Source organism: Oncorhynchus tshawytscha, linkage group LG01 (assembly GCF_018296145.1).
Source record: "Oncorhynchus tshawytscha isolate Ot180627B linkage group LG01, Otsh_v2.0, whole genome shotgun sequence".
NCBI classification, from domain to species: Eukaryota; Metazoa; Chordata; class Actinopteri; order Salmoniformes; family Salmonidae; genus Oncorhynchus; species Oncorhynchus tshawytscha.
In genome coordinates, this window is record NC_056429.1 from 55,532,867 (window position 1) to 55,560,761 (window position 27,895).

Genomic DNA, 27,895 nt, shown 5'->3' on the forward strand with positions numbered 1-27,895 from the left:
AGAGGGTGTGAAGTGGGGTGGACGTGTGTCTCCTTGTCGTCCAGCTAGAGGGGGAGCAGTGGCTTCTCCAGCCTGTCTGCAGCTCACCACACATTAAAATAACCCAACACCCACCAGAGGGAGGCTGCTGCCCAGTGGGTGTGAGGACTGGACACACTTCAAGAGAGGAGCCCACCACCAGACTGATAGATTGGAGTGTAAGAGCACACTACGGGAGAGCTTTTCTCTACTTTTACAGAGTGAAGGACTGAGAGGAGTGTATTTGCCAAACAAGGTAAGAACTGAAATAATTTCACATAGAATACAAAGACACATTTAATGTAGATCATTGTGTTTTGCTCGCAAAAGTGTCTGTGGGCAAAAGGTTGAGAGCAACCGGCTAAGTATATTAAAGGGAGAGTTCACCCAAATTACAAAATGGCGTATTGGTTTTCTGTACGCAGTCTATGGACAAGGTATGACAACAATCCAAGTTTTGATTACCTGGCCACTGTGTTAAATGCTAACCTTTTAGCACTTGTGACAACATTCCAATGCATGTCAATGGTACTAACAGTTGAAGTCGGAAGTTTACATACACTTATGTTAGAGTCATTAAAACTAGTTTTTCAACCACTCCACAAATTTTTTGTTCAGTTAGGACATCTACTTTGTGCATGACACAAGTCATTTTTCCAACAATTGTTTACAGACAGATTATTTCACTTATAATTCACTATCCAGTGGGTCAGAAGTTCCAGTGGGTCAGAAGTTTACATACACTAAGTTGACTGTGCCTTTAAACAGCTTGGACAATTCCAGAAAATGATGTCATGGCTTTAGAAGCTTCTGATAGGCTAATTGACATCATTTGAGTCAATTGGAGGTGTACCTGTGGATGTATTTCAAGGCCTACCTTCAAACTCAGTACCTCTTTGCTTGACATCTTGCAGAAATCAAAAGAAATCAGCCAAGACCTCCGAAAAAAAATTGTAGGCCTACCACGTTCATCAAAACAAATAATAGTACGCAAGGATAAACACCATGGGACCACGCATACTGCTCAGGAAGGAGACACGTTCTGTCTCCTAGAGATGAACGCACTTTGGTGCGACAAGTGTAAATCAATCCAAGAAAAACAGCAAAGGATCTTGTGAAGATGCTGGAGGACACCGGTACAAAAGTATCTATATCCACAGTAAAATGAGTCCTATATCGACATAACCTGAAAGGCCGCTCAGCATGGAAGAAGCCACTGTTCCAAAACAGCCATAAAAAAGCTATGGTTTGCAACTGCACATGGGGACAAAGATTGTACTTTTTGGAGAAATGTCCTCTGGTCTGATGAAACAAAAATAGAAATGTTTGGCCATAATGACCATCCTTAGGTTTGGAGGAAAAAGGGGGATGCTTGCAAGCCGAAGAACACCATCCCAACCGTGAAGCACGGGGGTGGCAGCATCATGTTGTGGGGATGCTTTGCTGCAGGAGGGACTGGTGCACTTCACAAAATAGATGGCATCATGAGGCAGGAGAATTATGTGGATATATTGAAGCAACATCTCAAGACATCAGTCAGGAAGTTAAAGCTTGGTTGCAAATGGGTCTTCCAAAAGGACAATGACCCCAAGCACACTTCCAAAGTTGTGACAAAGGACAACAAAGTCAAGGTATTGGAGTGGCCATCACAAAGCCCTGACCTCAATCCTATGGGAAATGTGTGGGCAGAACTGAAAAAGCGTGTGCGAACAAGGAGGCCTACAAAACTGACTCAGTTATACCAGCTCTGTTAGGAGGAATGGGCCAAAATTCAACCAACTTATTGTGGGAAGCTTGTGGAAGGCTACCCGAAACATTTGACCCAAGTTAAACAATTTAAAGGCAATGTTACCAAATACTAATTGAGTGTATGTAAACTTCTAACCCACTGGGAATGTGATGAAGTAAATAAAAGCTGAAATAAATCATTCTCTCTATTGTTATTCTGACATTTCACATTCTTAAAATAAAGTGGTGATCCTAACTGACCTAAAACAGGGATTTTTTACTAGGATTAAATGTCAGGAATGATGAAAAACACAGTTTAAATGTATTTGGCTAAGGAGTATGTAAACCTCCGACTTCAACTGTATATTAACATGTTTGGCTGCATGTCCAAATCATCCTAAAATATTTAGAAATGGATTGTGTAACTCAATTAAGTTACTTGAAGATGATTTGGACATGAAGCGCAAAAATGCTCATGTTTCAGGTATTTTACCCTGTTGAGACATGCTTTTGGTTCCTGGGGTCGAGTTATATTTTAAGCTCACTGACTTGCTATGCTCACTTGGGATTCATTGTCCAGATTGAAAGCCACAGGCAAACAAATGTGGTGTCCATAACAAGGGGACCTCAGTGGCCAGTAAATCAGTTAATAAATACTTCCTAATAAAAATGCAACAAGAGTCTATAATCTGCTTTCACTGGCCCTCATAATGCATTCTCTGGAGCCAGACTAGGAGTCGGGGCGACACGGGCTTAGTGTAGGCAGGTGTGTGTGTAGCCTACACATGCGCGTGTCTGTTTGGGTGTTTGTGAGTTGCGCTGGTGAGAGAAAGAGTTTGTATTTATGAGAAAGTACTTCATAGTTGTCCGTAGCAGCGGTTCTCTTTTCTGTTCCAGGGACAACAAATCACGTCAAAAGCTCTTTTGAGGACCACCATTCCCGGAGTCTTCTGTTAACATAAAATACTGTATCTTGGTGATCAAATGTAGTACATTTTTCCAGTGAATGTAACTAATTAAAGGCATATTTTTATTTTTATTATAAACAATTTGCATTGTGACTAATATGTAAAACTCCTTATAATACCTACTACCAACTGTTATTATTGTTGGACGATTTTAGTTGATTTATTTTATCAACAAAGAAATGCAGACCACCTGCCAAACCCCCACAGGTTGGTAACCACTGGTTAACAGCATACGTGAGGTAAGGACAATTCCTGTTCTCACGGATCTTGTTTCAGCCCACTTGCTTTTGATTTAATGTCCTTTAATTAACAGCAACGTAGACATGCAGGGCACATCCACAGAAATCCTGTATCAGGGACATTCATTTGCCAAGGCTCTATCATGTTATTTGCTGGCGGAAACAGTGCAGGGCTGGATATCCTCCATCGTCCTTCACCGTCACACAATCCCATCTCTCTGCTCTACAGATGCTTCCTAGTGATTTATAGGAGCTGACAGAACCCAAGGCAGGGAGTATGTAACACACTTAGGGGTTGTTATTGGCAATATCAGGCCCAAAGGATTCTCGGGCTCAGTCATTGACTCCATGTCAGACTCCAAGTCTGTAGGTAGGACATTACTATTGCAGCTTTATGAAAATGAAGCAGGTGAAAGCGAAATGACTCATCGTGCACCACATGCCCTGTGATGAGGCAATATGCTGAAGAACCTTGTGGAGAATGGCCAGAAAGGCCTCTCTTTCGCACTGCCTCCCAAATGTTAGCAGCATCGGTCCTCTGTTGCCATAGCAGCCATTGACCCCTGTGAAGATCAACCAGTGATCTGGTGGGGTTCCAAGTAACTTGATTATTCGCTTCCAGGGCTCATAGCATGTGAGAGGCCTTTCAAGGCACTCCTGTTCTGATAAAAGGAGGATGAGCCACACTGCCCAAACAATAAAGACAGATATTCAGTTCACGCAAGAAGCCTTTCCCTCCCTCAGACGCTGTATTCTCCCTCCAAATCCAAAATAAAGGAAAACAAGGTGGCAGTGCAGTGACTCATACTATAAAGCTGAGTAGAGTTACCTTTCACAACAGACCTGTGCGTAACAGGGCAGGTCTATGGAGTTAGAAATGACAAAGGAGAGGCAAACTCTTCATGTTCTGCCTTGTAGAGGAAATTGGCACTTGGGCCAATGGTAGTGCTCCAAGAGCATGTCACAAAGTACAGTATATACAGTTGAAGTCGGAAGTTTACATACACTTAGGTTGGAGTCCTTAAAACTTGTTTTTCAACCACTCCACAAAAATTCTTGTTAACAAACTATAGTTTTGGCAAGTCGGTTAGGACATCTACTTTGTGCATGATACAAGTAATTTTTCCAACAGTTGTTTACAGAAAGATTATTTCACTTATAATTCACTGTATCGCAATTCCAGTGGGTCAGAAGTTTACGTACACTAAGTTGATTGTGCCTTTAAACAGCTTGCAAAATTCCAGAAAATGATGTCATGGCTTTAGAAGCTTCTGTTAGGCTAATTGACATCATTTGAGTCAATTGGGGGTATACCTGTGGATGTATTTCAAGGCCTACCTTCAAACTCAGTGCCTCTTTGCTTGACGTCATTGGAAAATGAAAAGAAATCAGCCAAGACCTCAGAAAAATATTGTATACCTCCACACGCCTGGTTCATCCTTGGGAGAAATTTCCAAACGCCTGAAAGTACCACGTTCATCTGTACAAACAATAGTACACAAGGATAAACACCATGGGACCACGTAGCCATCATACCACTCACGAAGGAGATGCGTTCTGTCTCCTAGAAATTAAAGTACTTTGGTGCGAAAAGTGCAAATAAATCCAAGAGCAACAGCAAAGGACCTTGTGAAAATGCTGGAGGAAGCTGGTACAAAAGTATCTATATCCACAGTAAAATGAGTCCTATATCGACATAACCTGAAAGGCCGCTCAGCAAAGAAGAAGCCACTGCTCCAAAACCGCCATAAAAGCAGCCATACCACAGTTTGCAACTGCACATGGGGTCAAGATCATACTTTTTGGAGAAATGTCCTCTGGTCTGATGAAACAAAAATAGAAACGTTTGGCCATAATGACCATCCTTATGTTTGGAAGAAAAGGGGGGAGGCTTGCAAGCCTAAGAACACCATCCCAACCATGAAGCACAGGGATGGCAGCATCATGTTATAGGTGTGCTTTGCTGCAAGAGGGACTGGTGCACTTCACAAAATAGATGGCATCATGAGGTCGGAAAATTATGTGGATATATTGAAGCAACATCTCACGACATCAGTCAGGATGTTAAAGCTTGGTCGCAAATGGGTCTTCCGAATGGACAATGACCCCAAGCATACTTCCAAAGTTGTGGCAAAATGGCTTAAGGACAACAAAGCCAAGATATTGGAGTGGCCATCACAAAGCCCTGACCTCAATCCTATAGAAAATGTGTGGACAGAACTGAAAAAGCGTGTGCGAGCAAGGAGGCCTACAAACCTGACTTAGTTACACCAGCTCTGTCAGGAGGAATGGGCCAAAATTCACCCAACTTAATGTGGGAAGCTTGTGGAAGGCTACCCGAAACATTTGACCCAAGTTAAACAATTTAAAGGCAATGCTACCAAATATTAATTGAGTGTATGTAAACTTATGACCCACTGGGAATGTGATGAAAGAAATAAAAGCTGAAATAAATCATTCTCTCACATTTCCCATTTTTAAAATAAAGTGGTGATCCTAACTGACCTAAGACAGGGATATTTTACGAGGAATAAATGTCATGAATTGTGAAAAACTGAGATGAAATGTATTTGGCTAAGGTGTATGTAAACTTCCGACTTCAACTGTAACTCCATAAACATTGATTTGTATTCAGTATTTTTGTTGACATTACTGTTGCCTAGTCTGAATGAGAACAATTGTAATTCCAAGACAACTATGGGAAAAGCACACAGACAGTAGGCGCTCAACTCTTAACATTTTAACCCTTGACGACGTGAAGGTTCGTACTTCTTTCAGTGATACATTTTGTCCCAGAAATTTGGGCAAAACAATGTGATTTCAGTCAGAATTAAAGCAGGTAACAGCACAATATATTGGACACACATAATGCGTGTGTTTTCCTATCTCAGCTGATTAGGAATGACAACAAAGTGGCCATATTTTCATTTGGAGGCATTACACTGAGGAAAACAAAACAAATGACAACAAACTTGTGTAATCTCTCTTTTCGTTGTGTGTAATGCATGCAAGTGTTCATTTAGCAATTTTCTAAATTGCAGTCATTGACATCAAATGTGGCTATTTAGAATTGAGGGGGTTTGGCAGGCTTATTAGAGAATAAAAGACTAACAGAAGCCATATACTCTCTGAAGAGAGCTACAGAGTGAATGCAATTACTTTTGTTTTTCATGTGGAGCAGATGCATCATAATCATGCTGTCTGAAAAGAGAGTCACTCAAATGTAGATATCAAATTGCCTGGTCGGATGGGTACAACAATAGGCATGCCATTATCCCAATATAAACACAATGTAGACAGGCAGCAGAAAGCAGAACAGTTGAGTGCGCTTCTCCATTCATCTGAATTTGGAGTGATATTATTTGTACACGGAGATGGAGCCAGGACGGCACTAACCCACTGAGCACAGATGTCAGTTCAACGTCTAGTTTTGATTTACATTTGGTTGAGTTTTCAACTCACGTGAATTCAACAAAAAATGTCATGTTGTCATTGGATTTATGTTTTTAAAAAATGGGTGAAAAAAAGACAACAATTACCTTAAGTTGTTGATTTTTTACAAATCCAATGAATTTTCATCATTGCGTAGATTTTTTGGGTTGAAATGATGTGGAAACAACGTTGTTTCAACAACTTTTTGCCCAGTGGGAAGGCTGTTTGGGTTGAGTGGTTGAAATCCATTGATGTGTCACAGGAGCTGTTGTGGGCTCCAGGAGTCAAATTCCATTTACAGCAGATGTGCAAGCTACACACCCAGGGTGACTGGCAAAGCTTTATAATGTGGTTCAATTCATTTATAATTAGGCTTTCAGGGCTTCTTACAAGTGAAATGGGACTACAGCCACTTGTAAAAACATGCGCCTGTAACCATTGTCTCTTAAAAACAATGATTTGCCGTCGTTAGCTGGACTAAACCAGACAGTAAAGTTAACACGAAAGGTGCAACAGAATTCTGATTGACATGGGAGATAAAATACATATTTTGGGTAAATGTTCTTTCACAATATGCAGTAAAACACAAGGACAAAGACACACTGTCAACAGGCAGTCACACATTTACAGTAAACACAAGCAGACGTACACTACGTGCGCACACATACACAGGCAGACATACACGACAGGCACACACTCACACACACACACACACACACACACACAAAGGTAGACGTACACTACGTGCACGCACACACGCACGCACACATACACAGGCAGACGTACACGACAGGCACACACACACACACACACACACACACACACACACACACACACACACACACACACACACACACACACACACACACACACACACAACACAAAGTAGACGTACACTACGTGCACACACACACGTCTGCAGAAGGCAGTCATCCAGGCATGTAGGTGCCTGTTTTCTAAGGCACACAGTCGTGATATTGTGGAGATAATCCTCTGAAAAATGATCCTTTTCTTACTATCACCTGCAGTGGAACGTGTGGGCACAGCAACCATCCAACCTCAGGAGCCTGATCTGTCGCTACAGCAACAGGCGTCCACTGACTAGCACCACATTTCTAGGAGGTACAGAATACCAAGAAGCACACACAAGGGAGCTTGCTCGACACTCATCTCAAATGTGTTTCTCTAGTCTAGGAGGTTGAGATTCTGAGAAACAGCGACAGAAATCGATCACTCAATCTATGTTTGTGAGTCCATTGTCGAGTAGAAAGAAAGGTGATTATTAGACGTGATGGCTGTCTAATGGATGTAGACATTAAGGGTGCCTGTCTCTTTAAGAGTTGGTCCTTGGCAGGTCTGTGCTGATAAGTGGGGAGGTGGATCCCTGCCTGTCTTTATTCTGCCTCTTGTTTCTCTGACAGGCTTTTTGATCAACAAACTCCTCCGTGCTGCCTGCTCCTGAAAGTGCTGCCTGCTCCTGAACGTGTGTCTGTGTAGCTCTAACATGTGTTTTTTACTGTTTGTGAGAGCACGTGTACCTACTCGCTCTATCCGAGGACTCTTATTCAGTGGTGAGGTGACCACCTTCAGCACAGGTGTGTAACATACATACAGTGTGTGTGTGTGTGTGTGTGTGTGTGTGTGTGTGCGTGTGTCTATACAATTCTAGGTCATTTTAACCTTCTTTAGGCAATATATTGTATCGTTTAGCAAATAAACCAGAATCAGAATTGCTGATTAGGGTTGTGGCACACAGTACATGAAAATGTGTGTGGGCACCTTGGTGAGTTATCTAATCTTGGTTAGATGGTGATTTTATGTTTATGCTAAATTGTGGCCTGCAATTAGCATATTTAAATTACATCTTGTTATCGTCTTGTTGTACTTAAAACTGAATTAAAAACATGTTTGCCACAAACCTACATGGAAAATGCACATTTCAAGTACAGTAATGTAATAAGTAAGATCGCAATGACTGAATGAAACAAAACCAAGTGCATCCTTATTTTTATTCGACGCCAATTTCGATTGAATTCGACACAAAGTGGTGGAGAAGTCAATGACTGTTAGCCTTTGAACATCAACCTCGATGGTCTTGTTATGATTCAATTTACCATGTACGCGATATGGTCAACAATTATCAGTGTTGGATTTACAGTCAGTATTCTGAATACTGTGAGGGAGGTTCTTTCTGGATGTTTTATCCTAGACACTCCATTGGTGGTTGAGTGACCTAAGGATGTACTTCCAAATAGCCTATCCCAAATAGCACTTCCAATAAATAGGATGGTGACAAGAATTTCACAGGAGATCCTGAACTCACACCTCAGTGATTTCCTACAGACGCACCGTAAAGACAATCAGTCATTTACAGTCACCACAGCGATAGAGCAACATTTACCTAAGAATACTATGTAGTGAGAACATGAGCGGGTGAGGTGAAGTACAGGTAAAGTGTTTTGTATTCCTGTGATCGGAAAAATAGAATTTAATTCAGCAGTTGATCACAAAACATTTATGTTATAGCCAAAGGAGAAAAAGGGACAGAAGGTAGATCTTCATCAAGATAGCTGCACTCAAGTATCTACTTCAAGCAGGTAACAGAGTAATCTTGTGGAAGGTCTATTGAACTCGGACCTGTATCTGATTGATGAAGAGCCAGGCTGAGACGTGCTGCCTGCTGTTAGAATGTGTCCCCTACTCTAGCTGTGATCCCATAGGAAATACCCTCACATCTCTCTGCCAGACTCTATCAATATACTGAGAGAGATGGGCCCTATCCAAATCCCTGTGGGAAACACATAGGGGACATGTAAAATGTATCTTCAGAAAGGAGAGCAAGTGAGAAATGGAAGGATGGAAGGATCTAATTGTCATAGATGTAGATGTTGTGTCAGAAAGGCCAGTACATGTTACATTTGACGTACACTACCGGTCAAAAGTTTTAGAACACCTACTCATTCAAGGGTTTTTCTTTATTTTTTACTATTTTCCAAATTGTAGAATAATAGTGAAGACATCAAAACTATGAAATAACACATACAGAATCATGTAGTAACCAAAGAAGTGTTAAACAAATCAAAATATATTTTATATTTGAGATTCTTCAAATAGCCACCCTTTTCCTTGATGACTGCTTTGCACACTATTGGCATTCTCTCAACCAGCTTTATGAGGTAGTCACAATTGATTTTCTTCTTAATGTGTTTGAGCCAATCAGTTGTGTTGTAACAAGGTAGGGGTGGTAAACAGAAGGTAGCCCTATTTGCTAAAGACCAAGTCCATACTATGGCAAGAACATCTCAAATAAGCAAAGAGAAATCTGTCATTTCATCAATCTGTCATTTCCATCATTACTTTAAGACTTGAAGGTCGGTCAATACGGAACATTTCTAGAACTTTGAAAAAACCATAAAGTGCTGTGATGAAACTGTCTCTCATGAGGACCGCCACAAGAAAGGAAGACCCAGAGTTCCCTCTGCTGCAGAGGATAAGTTCATAAGAGTTACACTGTCTGTGATTTATTTAGAATTCAAGGCACACTTAACCAGCATGGCTACCACAGCATTCTGCAGCGATACGCAATCCCATCTGGTTTGGGCTTAGTGGGACTATAATTTGTTTTTCAACAGGACAATGACCCAACACACCTCCAGGCTGTGTAAGGGCTATTTTACCAAGAAGGAGAGTGATGGAGTGCTGCATCAGATGACCTGGCTTCCACAATACCCCAACCTCAACCAAATTGAAATGGTTTGGGATGAGTCTGACCACATAGTGAAGGAAAAGCAGCCAACAAGTGCTCAGCATATGTGGGAACTTCTTCAAGACTGTTGGAAAATCAGGTGAAGCTGATTGAGAGAATGCCAAGAGTGTGCAAAGCTGTCATCAATGCAAAAGGTGGCAACTTTGAAGAATCTCAAATATAAAATATATTTTGATTTAACAATTTTTTGTTTACTACATGATTCCAAATGTGTTATTTCATAGTTTTGATGTCTTCACTATTATTCTACAATATATAAAATAGTCAAAATACAGAAAAATACTTGAAAGAGTAGGTGTTCTAAAACTTTTGATTGTTAGTTTAGTCGGTGAGATTTTTGTGAGTGTGGGAAACTAATCCATACGATTCAGTTGTTGGGTTTATATTTACATTAATCACCTTCTTATCAACACTTGAGCCAGAAGAGACAGCGTACTTGATCATTTACATGGAATCCAGCGCATCAAAGACAATGGACTGTGGCTATTTAATGTGGTATGGGGAAATAGCCCTCCTATTATGAATTAAAACTCCTCTTGGGTTTCCAGTTCAAAGCAGGGCCCGGCCTTCCCAGTGGCGCAGCCGTCTAAGGCACTGCACCGCAGCGCTTGAGGCGTCACTACAGACCCGGGTTCAGTCCCGGGCTGTGTTGCAGCCGGCCGCGACTGGGAGACCCATGAGGTTGTGCACAATTGGCCCAGCATCATCCGGGTGAGGGGAGGGTTTGGCCGGCCGAGATGTCCTTGTCCCATCGCGCCCTAGAAGCTCCTGTGTTGGGCCGGGTGAATAGTGCGGCTGGCTTCCGGGTTAAGCGAGCAGTGCGTCAAGAAGCAGTGCGGCTTGGCAAGGTCATGTTTCAGAGGAAGTATGGCTCTCAACCTTCTCCCTCTCCCGAGTCCGTACAGGAGTTGCAGTGGTGGGCAAGACTGTAACTACCAACTGGATATCACGAAACTGGGGAGAAAAATGGGTAAAAAATTGAACTAAAAATAATAGGGCCCCATGTTGGCTGTCATTAGCAGCTCACAAAATTCCATTAGGCTATAGCGGGAACAGGGAAGGGGCCAGTTGTTGCCCAGCACCCACATTCACAACGGCAATTCAATGAAATCCCAGAATGACAATTGGGAGATTACTGAGAAGTATATGAAACCTCAGCCAAGTGTAAGGCTGAAAGGTATAGCTCCTGACCCCTTGCTCTTAGTTTGCTCCATTCCAGGGACAGCTGGAAAGGTCAACTTGCCATTGCATAGAAAAGTGAGAACAGCACCTTCATCTGGATAAGACATTTAGATGGACCTGGATAGGGTCGAGTCGGCTGACTGCCAAGTGGATATCAAAAATGTAAGTTCAAGTGCTGTGTGGCGGCAATGCAAATGTGATATACCGGAGTCACTGCATACTCTAGCCATTTAAATGGTTTAGCAGACTGCTGTAAGCAAAGAGAACACGGTCACATGTCAGATAGGTAACTAATAGCAACGATACAACACGGTTGGAGGAGCAGGTTTATGCAGTAACCTTGGATGCAGTATCACTGCAATAATCTCAAGAAGACATAATGGTAAGTGGGTAGATTTGTATGTTGGGTGGCGCTGAGAGAGAGAGAGAGAGAGGTGGCACTGGAGTGATGTGGTCTTGTTGTAAATGTCCAGTATTAAAGATTCACACAATGTTGTAAATTATTGAGTGAGTGTCAGTTGCCTGTCGAGGTGATCGGGTTTCTTTCAGTTTGATCTTTGGAGGAGTTGGAGGAGTGTTTCAGCACTCCTGACTAACTCTTGACTAACAGCATGCTTCATTTTGATACGGAGTAAGCAAATCCCCTCTTCTGAGTTGATAGCTGTTTCTCTCCAGGACCAACACTTGTCCTTGAATGCCATCATGTCTGAGCTGATTTATAACTGGGACACCTGGTTAAGTGTCCTTTATCGAAACGATGACAGCAGAATAAGAGTTATGAGCCAAGATGTAATGAACCTGCAGGCCTCCGCGGTGGAATGTCTCACTCCTGTTTTGTAACCTTCGGAGACCCCTTTGTGGCCACAAAGCATGTTCACCTTATGGTAGAGTTGGGACGATAAACCGACACCGACCATACTGATCACTTTTTGCAGGCATTTTGCTGATATCGTTCATTACGATAAGTAGCCTATACTAGAGAAATGTGAACTATACTAGAGAAATGTGAACTTTGAACGGAAACAAGTTTGCTAATATGGGTGATTGTTGATGGGACAATTGATGGCTACGACCATCAAACTAGAAGTAGTGGTTTAAAGGATAAAAACTGTGGTGCTCATTAATGTTGTAAATGTATCGTTCTATTTAGCGTTATCGCATCAATTCGGAAAATTTATTGCGATAAGTATTTTTGTCCATATCGCCCAGCTCTACCTTATGGTAGAGATTTATGTCATGCCAAAGATAGATGTCCCTTCATTCGAGTCCTGTGTATCGGCACAAGGTTAACCTCCTAAAGCCTAAGGAGGAATCTTCTGTGCTCCATTTCAGATCCCCTTTGCACCATGCCTCTGAGAGACTCAGTCACGCTGCTGCTCTGGAGTTGCTGCGTACTACTGCTTGTCCACCAATGCGAGGGTCAAGGTAAGGCATTTGCTGCATGTCAATCGGTGCTCTACATCCTATAGTACATACAGTGGGTTCCGAAAAGGATTGACACCCTTGATAAAGATGAGCAAAAATGACTATGAAATAAATAATTGAAATACTGAGCTAAATTGTATGTAATGTTCCTTCTAAGCTGCGCGTGGGCGCAGCTCACTGGGGACTGCCATGCAGAAGAAATATCAGTCCACGCAGAAAAGCACGCGATTGGACTTCACTCAACTTTCTAGAGTTTCCACGTTAGTTAACACTCTCAACGTTGACCCTGGTTGCTCCTATGGGTCGCTCTGGATGGGAGCCTGTTAGATGACTGAATGTAATGTAAATGTTGTGCGGCTTCACTGCAGGTAGATTGTATGTTTTAATATTCAATAATAATAAAAAAGCACACACACAAAAAAAAAGATATCAATGTTTAACTTTACTGTGGGAATTGTGATTGAATCAACGTTCAATGCAACATACCAAAAACAAAACGAACTATGCAAGACTTACAGTAGTATGCAAAACTAACTATGCAAGAAAACATTTTGTAGGCAGAACGCATCGGAGCAGGATTCTATTTCAATGACAGGCACAACTCAGGCCTGTATTCTACACAGGCCAGAGCGCCATAACCAATCAGAGCTGCAGTAGGCTATAAGCAAATAGACCATAGCCATACAGTCAGCCACCAATTGTGCAAGTTCTCCCACTTAAAAAGATGCGAGAGGCCTGTAATTTTCATCATAGGTACACTTCAACTATGACAGACAAAATGAGAAAAGAAATCCAGAAAATCACATTGTAGGATTTTCAATTAATTTATTTGCAAATTATGGTGGAAAATAAGTATTTGGTCACCTACAAACAAGCAAGATTCCTGGCTATCACAGACCTGTAACTTCTTCTTTAAGAGGCTCCTCTGTCCTCCATTCGTTACCTGTATTAATGGCACCTGTTTGAACTTGTTATCAGTATAAAAGACACCTGTCCACAACCTCAAACAGTCACACTCCAAACTCCACTATGGCCAAGACCAAAGAGGTGTCAAAGGACACCAGAAACAAAATTGTAGACCTGCACCAGGCTGGGAAGACTGAATCTGCAATAGGTAAGCAGCTTGGTTTGAAGAAATCAACTGTGGGAGCAATTATTAGGAAATGGAAGACATACAAGACCACTGATAATCTCCCTCGATCTGGGGCTCCACGCAAGATCACACCCCGTGGGGTCAAAATGATCACAAGAACGGTGAGCAAAAATCCCAGAACCACACGGGGGGACCTAGTGAATGACCTGCAGAGAGCTGGGACCAAAGTAACAAAGCCTACCATCAGTAACACCCTACGCCGCCAGAGACTCAAATCCAGCAGTGCCAGACGTGTCCCCCTGCTTAAGCCAGTACATATCCAGGCCCGTCTGAAGTTTGCTAGAGAGCATTTGGATGATCCAGAAGAATATTGGGAGAATGTCATATGGTCAGATGAAACCAAAATAGAACTTTTTGGTAAAAACTCAACTCGTTGTGTTTGGAGGACAAAGAATGCTGAGTTGCATCCAAAGAACACCATACCTACTGTGAAGCATGGGGGTGGAAACATCATGCTTTGGGGCTGTTTTTCTGCAAAGGGACCAGGACGACTGATCCGTGTAAAGGAAAGAATGAATGGGGCCATGTATCGTGAGATTTTGAGTGAAAACCTCCTTCCATAAGCAAAGGCATTGAAGATGAAACGTGGCTGGGTCTTTCAGCATGACAATGATCCCAAACACACTGCCCGGGCAACGAAGGAGTGGCTTCGTAAGAAGCACTTCAAGGTCCTGGAGTGGCCTAGCCAGTCTCCAGATCTCAACCCCATAGAAAATCTTTGGAGGGAGTTGAAAGTCTGTGTTGCCCAGCAACAGCCCCAAAACATCACTGCTCTAGAGGAGATCTGCATGGAGAAATGGGCCAAAATACCAGCAACAGTGTGTGAAAACCTTGTGAAGACTTACAGAAAACGTTTGACCCCTGTCATTGCCAACAAAGGGTATATAACAAAGTATTGAGATAAACTTTTGTTACTGACCAAATACTTATTTTCCACCATAATTTGCAAATAAATTCATAAAAAATCCTACAATGTGAATTTCTGGATTTTCTTCCCTAATTTTGTCGGTCATAGTTTAAGTGTAGCTATGACGAAAATCACAGGCCTCTCTCATCTTTTTAAGTGGGAGAACTTGCACAATTGGTGGCTGACTAGATACTTTTTGCCCCACTGTATATGGATCTGTGCCATTCACTTTGAACTGGACTGTTTTTACAGCATGAGCGGTCATGAGTAGATGCACTTGTTTTGAGATCAAAACGAGAGCTAAATGTAGCGACGTGTGCACATTTGTACATATGTTCATATCCTTTGCTAGTTAGTGAGTTATTAGCCCAGTTATCGATCATTTGTTGTCCCCAATGGGGGAGTGATTGTTTCCTACAAGAGCACAAAACGTGTACACATCTAGACAGCTTTGAAAAGTGAATCAGGTAAAGAGTTGTAATTTTTATTTGATTCTTGTCTTAAAGGGGCAGTGTTGCATTTTGAGACAGACTTTAAGCTAAGTAGCCAATATGTAGAGGGTAGCATAAGTTGACTGATTCTCTGTAATAAGTGTATTTGGAATAATGATACATTTACTTTTTGTGAAGTGGTTTCTTGCATCAAACTACACAACATTTTCAGTCACCTCCTTGTCTGAAGGACAAGTGGATAAACATGTTAATGTCAAGCCCTGCATGTTTTTTTCAAACGCCTCATGGGCCTACATTGAACACCACACATTGGCTGCTACTGTAGGCTGAATGAAAGAACAGCTGTTTCCATGTTAAAATGTTATGGGATGCATTGTTTCCATTGTTTTTGATGGTAGGCCACTCTGGTAGGCCTACATTATGATCAAATAGTCACAGTAGCCTACTTGACCACTGTTTAACTTAAAGCAGGTACAACCTCAGTGTTCACAGTAAACGCGCCCAGAAGTTGCACAGAATATTAGCTCAGTGACAACATTTTTTTGAGAGAACATTGATTGTATGCTAAATCAATTGTCATTTGGCCAAAAAATTACAAAAACATATATCTCAAAAAGATAGGGGTCAAAATGAATCCCGTTTTCAATAACTTCAAATACCTCACTATCCTTCGTCTGGACTGTCCTCTTCAATTCAAACCACAGGTTTTCAACAGGTTTGAAGCCTGGGATGGCCATTGCAAAATGTTGATTTTGTGGCCAATTAACAATTTATTTAGTATACAATATAGCTCAGTATTTTAATTAATTACTTTATCCAGTAATTTTTTTGCTCATCTTTATCAAGGATGTGAATCATTTCGGACCCCACGGAATATGTACTCCTAGACAGAGAGCCCTGGCAAATGTGCATCTGATACTGTATGCTGGGTAACTATCAGGTTTAAGCCAAAGGATCAATATGATTTCTGCTGATAAAAGTAAACAAAACTCTGTTAAAAACATACATCAGAGGTAGTTTGATATAGAATTATTAAATACATTATAAAAATTTAAAAAACAAGCACACTTCATAATTTAGAAAAAGAAAAACGTTGTGTGCAACAGCGAATGTGAACACTCAATAAAACATTGTTTAAAGCATGAAGTACAGAGATTCTTAACTGCATTTCAATTTAAACTTTGAACATTGCTGTCTGTGCATGAAAAATCATGTTCTTGAATCAGTCATAATCTTCCCTCAGTACGGAGCGCAATATCACAAACAGAGATGCTTTTTCTCTCCTCCCTTCGCTGTGAAATTCCTGTCTGGTTAAAGAATGTGATTCATTTTTGCGTCGCCCCCTGGGGTGAGAAGGGAAGCCGTGATGTGGTAGGAGGCATTGTGACAAAAGGTGTGACACGTGTGTCAGAAGACAGGAATGCCCTCTGTGTTACAGCAGTAGTCAATAGCCATTGGTTTTGCTTTAAGGATAAAGGGTCATAGAGCCTATCCTGGCCTGTCTACGTCTTCAAGCCTCGCCAAGAGCCTCGGGGCCATGGGATAAGGCAGTTGATGCTCCCTGCTCGGCCGTCCTACCTAAATATTTTTCTAGCGGCACAAGCAGCTGGAGTGGATACAGAGATTGAATGATCCTTAATTTCGCAAGGATCTGGTTACAATTCTCTCAGCTCCTTCAGACGCTGGTGCCCCCTCGCACGTCTCTCCTCACCCCCTTCCTCCTTAATCTGGACTTAGGGCTCACGTGCGCGTGGGCGGGCGGCCGGCCGGCACGCGGCCCGTCTTGGGATCAAAATGGAGGAAACCAAAACCTGTGCTGCGTGTATAACTGGCACCAAAGCACTTGCTGAGGCATGAGCAGGGGAGGATGGGGGGGGATAAAGTTTCATGGCCAGGAGTAAATTTAGATCCCTCTGGTTTTAACATGAAGAGACTCAGTGAGGCCTGGTGTGTAAAGTACCCCTCCAGAAGAGCACTGGGCAGCTTGCAGGCCCTGAGGGCCAGACTGGGGAAGAAAACAGCACCTGTCCCCCCATGATTAGATGGTAAATCAGAAGCTCTTAAAGAACACTGCTCCAAACAAAGGACAGTGTGTTTAACAGTTGGTGGTCCAGTCATTATTTCCCATGATTATCTGGTGATACATAAGCTAGTGACAAGGCCCTGGTCCAAAGCCTGGATACATACGATATCACCACCCAGCATTCTATGAATGACAAGTTGACAACTTAATAAGTTACTACAATACTATAGTATACTGCATATACACAGTTGTCATTGTTAATATTCTGGCAATGTTTATACTGTTTAAAAAAAGTGTTATCTTGCTCAATAATCAATCAGCTGGAGGACTTCTTACTGATTAGTTTAGGACTATTTTCCCTGATTCCAAGTCTCCCGGGATGTTTTCTGTTGCTGATTCTGAGCCCTGGGTCTAGTTGGGGCATGTGTGTCTTCATGGTTCCAGTCTTAGCAGAGCTGGAGGGAACCTACTACAAACACACAAAGCCCACCACAGGGACAGGGAATGGGGCTGACCAGACAGGCTTCCCTGGCAGACAGTGGATGGGACTAGTCTTCTCTGACTTGCTGCAGGGCCAGCAGCAGGAATGACAGGCAGGCGGGAGGGCTGCTGTACTTTCCTGGACCTCTGAGAGCAGGCTGACTTGTCTCATCAGTCTGTCCACACTCTGCAGTGATCAGACGGCTGTTTGTCCGTCTACCCTGGCATGCTCATTCCCTCCCTACGGACATGTGCATGATATGTGCAGTATGGCTACCCAAGCCTTTGGCGCACGCCCATCCAGCATACTCCTTCTCCTCTCTGTCCCTCTCACTCTTCTCACTCATTGTGATGCTCACTGTGGTCCAACTCAAACTGCAGGCTAGTTCCACTTCCATCCCCTTAAATTCTCAATATGTCTTTCTTCCTACCAGATATAACACACTTCACACACCGCTTCAAGAGCCTTTGAAGTTTACTCTAATAAACCATGCAGAAAAAAGTTGGAAAGAAAGGGGCCTCCATGCAACTTTACCACTAGGGATGAGAAATTACAGAAATATTCTCTCATCTAAACCTGAGGCACTGGCAGCATGGGGTAAATAGCACCTGAAGAATTGTTGATGGTGTGTACTGTGACATCCTCCATGCCATTTAATGACGCCGTACAGAACAAGCAAGTGGCTGGATCAGGGCCCAATTAAATTGTTCTTGCTTTGCGTACACAGTAGCATTTTAACATATTTCTTTCCGGTGGTCATTGCAAAACGTTCCTAGATAGACACGGATATATAATGGCAGGTTTAATTAAATTCAGCCTTAAGTCATATAAGATGCGACAAGTATGTTGTTATATTCAACGAAACATGCTTTTAAAAAGAGCTCAGTTTCATTTTTGCATGTCAAAAACAGATATTAGGTTTCTGAAAATAACAGCTTACTGCAATATTCCCATTGTCTGCGGGATTTTTATTTTTTTATATAGCTTCCCCGTTTAGAATACATGAGCTAACGCATTTCATTGTTCAAGGTCCGCTTTGTTGCCACGGACACAGGGCTTACTGCAGCCAACTGTCGTGTTGTTCATGGAAAATGCCTGCAATTCCACATCAATATAATGACTTTCTGCAGCATTGCATGCATTCACAACTGAAGGATATCTCAATTGTCTTGTGGTACATATAACTGCCAAAGCTACACTATTCTAAATGTTGAGATGTGAAGATGCAACAATGATAAGAAACATAGTCAGTTGAGCTGAGAAACTAAACAGACTAGGCTAACAGACTAGGCTATACGAGAAAATGTACTATTGTATATCAACGAAAGAATTTGTATAAATTACTGCTCAGGTCACAAAGAGAATAGCTGTTTTACTGTAAAAACTCTGCTCTACAAATCTCTCTGTATAGTGACAGGGTTCGGGTACAGTACTACAGGGTGGGAGGTGAGACAAGGAGTGATTGTGAATTCCAGTGGTGTTTGGGCAGAGTTTGTGCGGGCGGAGACATGACTGTACAGCATTCCTCTCCTCCCACCGCACGCGCTCCCCTCGTGCGGCTCACCGCTACCACACGTACCCCACCTGGCAAGCCCCATTATTTACTATAGCCAAGTACAGACAGTACATAGGTATGCCTAAGGCCGGCCAAATCAACTAGTAACAACAGCTGATGACAATAAGAGATTAATCACATATCCCTTTAGTAGTAAATGCTTGCCAGTTCATGGGGATGTTTAATAACTCAGCGATGCAGCTTAAGTTACCTTTCTGAAACCAATAGCATATAATTCATAGTCAGATACAATCATATAAAAACCCAAGTGAAATCAAAGTGTGTGACTCATCCTGTGGGCATTCGTCTATCCTCGTCCCCACTCCCAAGGTTTCAAGTTTCGTTAGTCGAATGTACAGGAGACACATGGTATACAATGTCCAACGAAGTGCTTATTGTAGGTTCCTTCTCGACAATGCAGCGACAATAAGACATAATACAAGATAAGAATACAAACATGAAGTAAACAGCTCAGTAGAATAGAAGAAACATTTTAGCGTAAGTATAATACAGGAAGGCACAGTTTACAGTGCAATATTGACATGTATCAGGGATGGGGGGATTGGGGGGAAAGTGTTTAAAGTGAACAGTATTAGAAAGAGTAAATAGGTGGGTGTGTGCGTGTGTGAGTGCATGAACAGCTCATAGCTGGGATGATGCTGCAGGACTTCCTCAGGACTTCCTCAGGCACTGTTTCAAGTATATGTCCCGGATGGGTGGGTAAACGGCCCCAGTGATGTACTGGGCTGTCTTCACTACTCGCTGGAGGTCCTTGCGGTCGTGGACGAAGCAATTCCTGTACCAGGCCATGATGCAACTGGTGAGGAGGCTCTGGATAGTGCAGCGGTAATACTTGGAGAGGACCCAGGGTAGCATTCCGAATTTCTTCAGCAGTCTGAGGAAGCAGAGGCGCTGTTGCGCCCTCTTGACTAGAGTGGTGGTGTTGATGATCCATGTCAAGTCATCGGTGACGTGGACACCAAAGAACTTAAAACTGCCGAACACTCTCTACTGCAGTCCGGTGGATGTGGATCGGGCGTGTTCCCTCCTCTGCTTCCTGAAGGCAAAAATCTATTCCTTTGTTTTGCTGATGTTGAGGAAGAGGTTGATGTCCTGGCACCATAATGCTAGTTCACTTACCTCATCCAGCTCGTCGTTGTAGGTTATCAGGCCTACAACCGTGGTGTCGTCAGCAAACCCATAGCCGTGGGTCAACAGGGAGTACAGCAAAGGACTGAGGACACACCCCTGGAGAGTCAATGAGAAGAAGGTATTGTCAAGATGGTGCCGACGTAGAGAAGGGCGAGATCTTACGAGTTCCAACCCATCGTTGCTATTTAGTGACTTTTTTCATGTTAATCTTTGTTTTTTTGTGCAGAAAGTTCATACTATTATCAAATATGACGCCAAGCACTTCTGGACATCAGATCGACAGTTACTAACCTCGATTTTGACTTCAAATCCGACTTGAGAAATGGGTCCTTGGTGCCCTCCAGCCAGTGTCTACACTCCTCTAATGCCAACTTCAACGCCAGGAGCTCCCGATCGCTAGTTCCCCTCTGCAGGAGACAGTTTCTTTGAGGAATATGCACATGGATACAATTTTTGTGGATTACCTTGTCGTTTGGACAGGACGGCCCCCAGGCCCACTTCTGAAGCGTCCACCTCAGTAGGTGGAAGGCTTCGTTGGCTGCAGAACTCCACCCCAATTTATGGGGACCACAATAGAGCGATAGAGCTAAAGTTATTGATGAAATGGCGGTAGGAGTTGGCAAACCCCAAAAACTGTTGTAACCCCTTTATGGTGGTTGGGACTGGCCATGCTCTGACAGCATCTACCTTTTTACCATCCATCATCACTCCTTATGGGCTGATCTGGTAACCCAGAAAGGAGACAGCTTCCTGATGGAATTGACACTTCTTTGCTTCAACATATAGTTGGTTAGTTTACCAGCGAGGTCGAGCACCGGAGTGAGGGAGCGGGAGTAGACGTGACAGTATGGAACATTTCTGGGATCTTTTATTTCAGCTCATGAAACATGATACCAACAATTTACATGTTGAGTTTATATTTTTGTTCAGTGTAAATATATGTATAAACCTGGTGGTTTGAGCCCTGAATGCTGATTGGCTGACAGCCATGGCATATCAGACCGTATCCCACGGGTATGACAAAACATATATTTTTACTGCTATAATTACATTGGTAACCATTTTATAATAGCAATAAGACACCACGCAAATATTATTAGTCACATGCGCCGAACACAACTTACTTACAAGCCCCTAACCAACAATGCAGTTTAAAACAAATGCCTTAAGAATAAGAAATAAAAGTAACAAATAATTAAAGAGCAGCAATAACAATAGCGAGACTATATACAGGGGGTAGCGGTACAGACTCAATGTGCGGGGGCATTGGTTAGTTGAGGTAATATGTACATGTAGGTAGAGTTATTAAAGTGACTATGCATAGATGATAACAGAGAGTAGCAGCGGTGTAAAAGAGGGGGAGGGGGCAATGCAAATAGTCTGGGTAGCCATTTGATTAGGTGTTCAGGAGTCTTATAGCTTGGGGGTAGAAGCTGTTTAGAAGACTCTTGGACCTAGACTTGGCACTCCGGTACCGCTTGCCATGCGGTAGCAGAGAGAACAGTCGATGACTAGGGTGGCTGGAGTCTTTGACAATTTTTTGGGCCTTCCTCTGACACCGCCTGGTATAGAGGCAGGAAACTTGTCCCCAGTGATGTACTGGGCCATTCGTTCTACCCTCTGTAGTGCCTTGCGGTCGGAGGCCGAGCAGTTGCCATACCAGGCAGTGATGCAACCAGTCAGGATGCTCTCGATGGTGCAGCTTCAGAACTTTTTGAAGATCTGAGAACCCATGCCAAATCTTTTCAGTCTCCTGAGGGAGAATAGGTTTTGTTGTACCCACTTCACGACTGTCTTGGTGTGCTTGGACCATGTTAGTTTGTTGGTGATGTGGACACCAAGGAACTTGAAGCTCTCAACCTGCTCCACTACAGCCCCGTCGATGAGAATGGGGGAGTACTCAGTCCTCTTTTTCCTGTAGTCCACAATCATCTTTGTCTTGTTCACGTTCAGGGAGAGGTTGTTGTCCTGGCACCACACAGCAAGGTCTCTGACCTCCTCCCTATAGGCTGTCTCGTCGTTGTCAGTGATCAGACCTACCACTGTTGTGTCATTGGCAAACTTCATGATGGTGTTGGAGTCATGCCTGGCCGTGCAGTCATGAGTGAACAGGGAGTACAGGAGGGGACCCTGTGTTGAGGATCAGTGAGGTGGATGTGTTGTTACCTACCTCACCACCTGAGGGTGGCCCATCAGAAAGTCCAGGATCCAGTTGCAGAGGGAGGTGTTTAGTCCCAGGTTCCTTAGCTTAGTGATGAGCTTTGTGGCACTATGGTGTTGAACGCTGCGCTGTAGTCAATGAATAGCATTCTCACATAGGTGTTCCTTTTGTCCAGGTGGGAAAGGGCACTGTGGAGTGTAATATAGACAGTATCATTTGTGCATCTGTTGGGGCGGTATACAATACAGCCAATATACCACAGCTAAGGGCTGTATCCAGGCACTCCGCGTTGCGTCGTGTCGTGCGTTAAGAACAACCCTTAGCCGTGGTATTTTGGCCATATAACACACCCACGTGTGTCTTACTGCTTAAATATACACAATATTTTGCTGCAACCCTTTTGCCCTCAGAACAGCCTCAATTCATTGGGGCATGGACTCTAGAAAGTGTCGAAAGCGTTCCACAGGGATGCTGGCCCATGTTGGCTGGATGTCCTTTTGGTGGTGGACCAGAAACGGTTCATTGTGAAAAACCCAGCAGCATTGCAGTTCTTGACACACTCAAACTGGTGCACCTGGCACCTACTACCCTACCTTATGCAAAGGCAAATCTTTTGTCTTGCCCATTCACCCTCTGAATGGCACACATACACAATCCATGTCTCATTTGTCCCAAGTTTGAAAAAATCCTTCATTAACCTGTCTCCTCCACTTCATCTACACTGATTGAAGTGGATTTGAGAAGTGACATCAACAAGGGATCATAGACTGACCAGGTGAAAGCTATGTCATGGAAATAGCAGGTATTCCTAATGTTTTGTACACCAGTGTGTGTGTGTGTATACATACATATATATATATATATGTATATATGTATGTATATACACACACACACACTGGTGTAATCGAACCCACAAATGCTGATGCTCCAGATACTCAATTAGTCTAAAGAAGGCCAGTTTTATTGCTTCTTTAATCAGAACAATTTTTCAGCTGTGCTAACATAATTGCAAAAGGGTTTTCTAATGATCAATTAGCCTTTTAAAATGATAAACATGGACCCCAAAGTTTTGAACAGTTGTTCAACAGTGTGTGTGTGTGTGTGTGTGTATAGAGTGTGCAAAGCGGTCATCAATGCAAACGGTGGCTACTTTGAAGAATCTCACATATAAAATATATTTACATTTGTTTAACACTTTTTTGGTTACTACATGATTCCATATCTGTTATTTCATAGTGTTGATGTCTTCCCTATTATCCTACAATGTAGAAAATAGTAAAAATAAAGAAAAACCCTTGAATGAGTAGGTGTGTCCAAACCTTTGACTGGTACTGTACATACACACACACACACAATAAAAAGGTTTTAAAAAATGCTTAGGCGGCCCGGCTTTTCAACGGCAGAAAAATCCATGATGTTGTAAGGAAACACCACACACGTGGACAACCGTCTGCCTAGGGTTGGAGGTCATAGTGCCATTAACATCCCATCGAGCCCCGAAATCCCTCAAATACACAAACGGCTGTCATACAGACATGCTTATATTCTGACTTGACAATTACTGAACCACCAGTATACTTCTCAGCAATTGTGGTAGAATTGTGAGGAATAAACTCCCTGAATTAAAACATTCTGTCGACCTGCCTACATCACAAATACTGTTTCAAATACAGCACTGTCACAATCGCAATGAAGCTTTATAGTGCATAACATTTTGTTGTTTCCAACTTGCTGCTGGAGGAATAAAGCTGTGGGGTATATACTGACAAAAAGTTGAAGTATTACAGATAAGGAACATTAATCTGTTCAATGAATAGGCATATCTACTTAATGACAACTATTATGTCTGAATGTCAGGGAATTACTGGTGAATGTTGGATCTGTCTCTGAAGCAAGTGTTTGCTTTCTCTTACAGTTCTAAATTGCACGTGTAATGTGACCAACAGTCGGTGTGAGGAGAATGCGGTGTGCAGGTGAAGTGAAACAGGACGCTGAACAACATTGGAACAGTGATATGCATCTTACTAAAGCATGTTTCTAAAAATATATATTTGAATATGTTGACAGGGTAAAAGATGGTGCACTGGTAGTGATGACTCCATCGTATTTCAGATATGAATATGTTAACTATGTCAAGCATACAGTATATGACAATGCCCTGCTGTGGACAGCTTGGCTGTCGAGACGTTGTTATTCAATTATTGCATCCGAGTTCCTAGAGTGTACGGTTCTCTTTTTCTTGCTCAAGTATATATGACAAACCTATAAAGCCATCATTCAGGCCCACAGTTTTCTGGTGTCAAGCCTATGTCCTTATCACTCTCTAGGGAAGGTCACACTCAAAATATACGAGTATTTCTATGAAATAACAGATAAAGTACCGTACAGAGCAAGGCATTGCAGAAGTAGTTTTATAACGTATGGGCGCCCTCCTGTGTCCATCGTGGAGCGGCTCCGCATTATTTGATAATGCCACTGTATATAAGAGTATATCTCCCTTATCATGAGGCTGTGTCGGCTACGGAGTTGAGAGCTGATCTAATTGGCTGTGCTGTATTCCAGCTGTGACCCGGGTTGGGAGGGGCAGCAGTGCGACGTCTGTGTTAGAATGCCAGGCTGTGTCCATGGATCATGTCACCAACCCTGGCAATGCACATGCGAGCCTGGATGGACGGGACGCTTCTGCGACAAAGGTGACAGAAAGCATTTGTATGTATCCGACAATCATAATCTTATTTGTTGAGTGAGAGTGGTAGCGCAGTACTTATTCACCACTTCTCTCCTCTGCTTCAGATATCCATGTGTGCACAAATGAGGCACCTTGCCAGAACGGTGCCACTTGTTACACAAACATTTCAGGGGAATACTCCTGCCTCTGCCCCAATGGATTTTACGGGAGGAACTGTGAGCACAAGACAGGACCCTGTCATAAGATCGGCAAGTGAGTTCAATTACCAACACACCAGAAAACAATCTATGGAACAATTTTCTCTCAGGCCTACTGCTTCTGTCTTAATCAAAGCAAATCACCGTGAACAACAAGTTCAATCCCAACCAGTGGCTCAAAATACGTGTATAGGAATTAGTGGACATTTCAGACTATCACACAGGAAACTAGCTGCACTGTGTGTGTGAATTTCGATTAGCAGTATTTCTTTCGGAGCCTGTTCGATGAGTGTGTTTCAGTGTGTGTTAGTGTGTGTGTTTTGACTGTGGCATCCCAGCCGGTCCCCTGATGGCAGTCAAACACATGCAGACTGGCATTGGCTGTGTAGCAGTCTGTTCAATTTGTATCCACTGGAGAGCAATCATGTGAGTTTATGGGCTCATTGTTGGCCAAGTGAGTGGCCTCTAGTACTAACAAACACATTGTAGCAAGTTATCTACACTACAGCCTCCATGGAGTCCCCAAATCACTGGCTAAGCGGTTACCAGGGAAACCATGCAGGCCAAAGGGACAGACTCTGGGGTAGATTTGTCTTAAGGTGCCAAATCAATGCCTGATTGAATGTAAACAGTAATCATCACAGAGTAAGCGCCACACATTTACTTACAAATCAGTTGGAGGTCAGGTCCATATGAAAAGAAAATGCATTGAGGAATCAATTCAGCATTGAAAATCTATTCAGAACATTCCCTCTGGGTTTTTAGTGCTTCTGTCTTTATTTTTCAGGTCTCCATGTAAGAATAGAGGGCAGTGTGAGGACAGTAGCGGCTATGCACCAGAACTCTCCTGCCGCTGCCTGGCAGGCTTCAGTGGGCCGCGCTGCGAGACCAACATGGACGACTGCCTGATGCGTCCCTGTGCCAACGGTGCCACCTGCTTGGATGGCATCAACCGCTTCTCCTGTCTCTGTCCCGAGGGCTTCACGGGCCGGTTCTGCACCATCAACCTCGATGACTGTGCCAGTCAGCCCTGCCTCAATGGAGGGCGCTGCCTGGACCGCGCCAGCACCTTCCACTGCCTCTGCAAAGCTGGGTTCACTGGCAGGACCTGCGAGGTTCCCCTACGGAGCCCAGAGAGCCAATCACCCATCAGGAGCTCCCATGGCTGGGCTGGGGGAGGAGATGGCTGGGGCAGGGTGACTCAGGCCAGGCCAGACCAGATCACAACAGGGGGGAACCATTCTCGGGGCAGCAGTAACAGTGGAGACAGGCTGCTGAAGATCACTGTGAAGGAGGTGGTGACCCAGTGGGGGTCGTCTGGCCTGTCAGAGGTGCAGCTCATCACCTTGCTGGTGCTGGGGGGTATGACGCTGGGCGTGGTGGCTCTCACTGCTAGCCTGGTGCTGAGGGGGCATTGGCAGGACCGCTGTGCCAGCTGCCGGTGCGGTCCCATCCTCCGCCTGCACCCGGTGCGACACATAGACTGCCAGCCGACCCCGCAGAGCCACCTAGTCACAGTGGAGCAGGAGTGTAAGATCAGCTTCCTGCACACGCCCACGGCCCCCGAACTGGAGAAGAAGAAACTGAACACGGAGGTGATTTAGGCTAGATTTACCATCTCCATAGCCCTGAACACAGGACAGGAGCAGAGAACAGACTGCTTTCAGCAGAGGGAAAGCCATGCTCTAAATCACAGCCCTGCCTCCATGACTGACTGTCTTCAGTACTGACTGTCAAAATACCGACAACATACCAATCTAGGTATCGATACCTAGAAAGACGCAGGACCAAGAAGAGACCAGTGGGTATGTTCAAGGAGAAATGGTAGGAGAATGTGTTTGACACTCCTAACAAAAAGAGCATAGTCCTAATATGACGGATTATTGCTTGACCACAGGGGTAAGAGGTGCATAACGATAAAATATACTCAAGTTTTTTGGTGACTTTTGTCACAGACAATTAATGTGTAATTTGTCCATTCTCAAAATCTGCTGTTGCGGTTACTTGGCATGAACTGCATGTAAGATAGGCGTACTGACAGACAGCTTTGGAATGTTAGCCGAGACAATGCCCTTGCCATGTCAACCAAATTGGTGTACCGGTATTTGTCAATGCTGTTGTAGTCACAATATTAGGCCAAAATGTTAGACTTGAATGCAGATGTGCAATCCGCCCATTTACAGTGGGGAGAACAAGTATTTGATAACCTGCAAAATCGACAGTGTTTCCTACTTACAAAGCATGTAGAGGTTTGTAATTTTTATCATAGGTACACTTCAACTGTGAGAGAAGGAATCTAAAACAGAAATCCAGAAAATCACATTGTATGATTTTTAAGTAAACAATTAGCATTTTATTGCATGATAT

The 27,895-nt window shown here is 43.2% G+C and overlaps 1 protein-coding gene across 2 annotated transcripts; it reads left to right on the forward strand.

Annotated features, from left to right (window-relative positions):
- Positions 1 to 27,777, forward strand: LOC112253449 (protein delta homolog 2). Of its 2 annotated transcripts, none has more exons than XM_042323250.1 (6): positions 1 to 274; positions 12,666 to 12,758; positions 24,558 to 24,615; positions 25,205 to 25,335; positions 25,436 to 25,583; positions 26,316 to 27,777. In XM_042323250.1, exons 2-6 carry the CDS (start codon positions 12,680 to 12,682, stop codon positions 27,130 to 27,132), a joined length of 1,233 nt encoding a protein of 410 aa, XP_042179184.1. In that variant the 5' UTR covers positions 1 to 274; positions 12,666 to 12,679; the 3' UTR covers positions 27,133 to 27,777. The 2 variants fall into 2 exon arrangements, with proteins under 2 accessions (XP_042179184.1, XP_024281195.1); XM_024425427.2 differs by lacking the exon at positions 1 to 274 and adding an exon at positions 7,815 to 7,980.
- Positions 27,778 to 27,895: the final 118 nt, after the last annotated feature.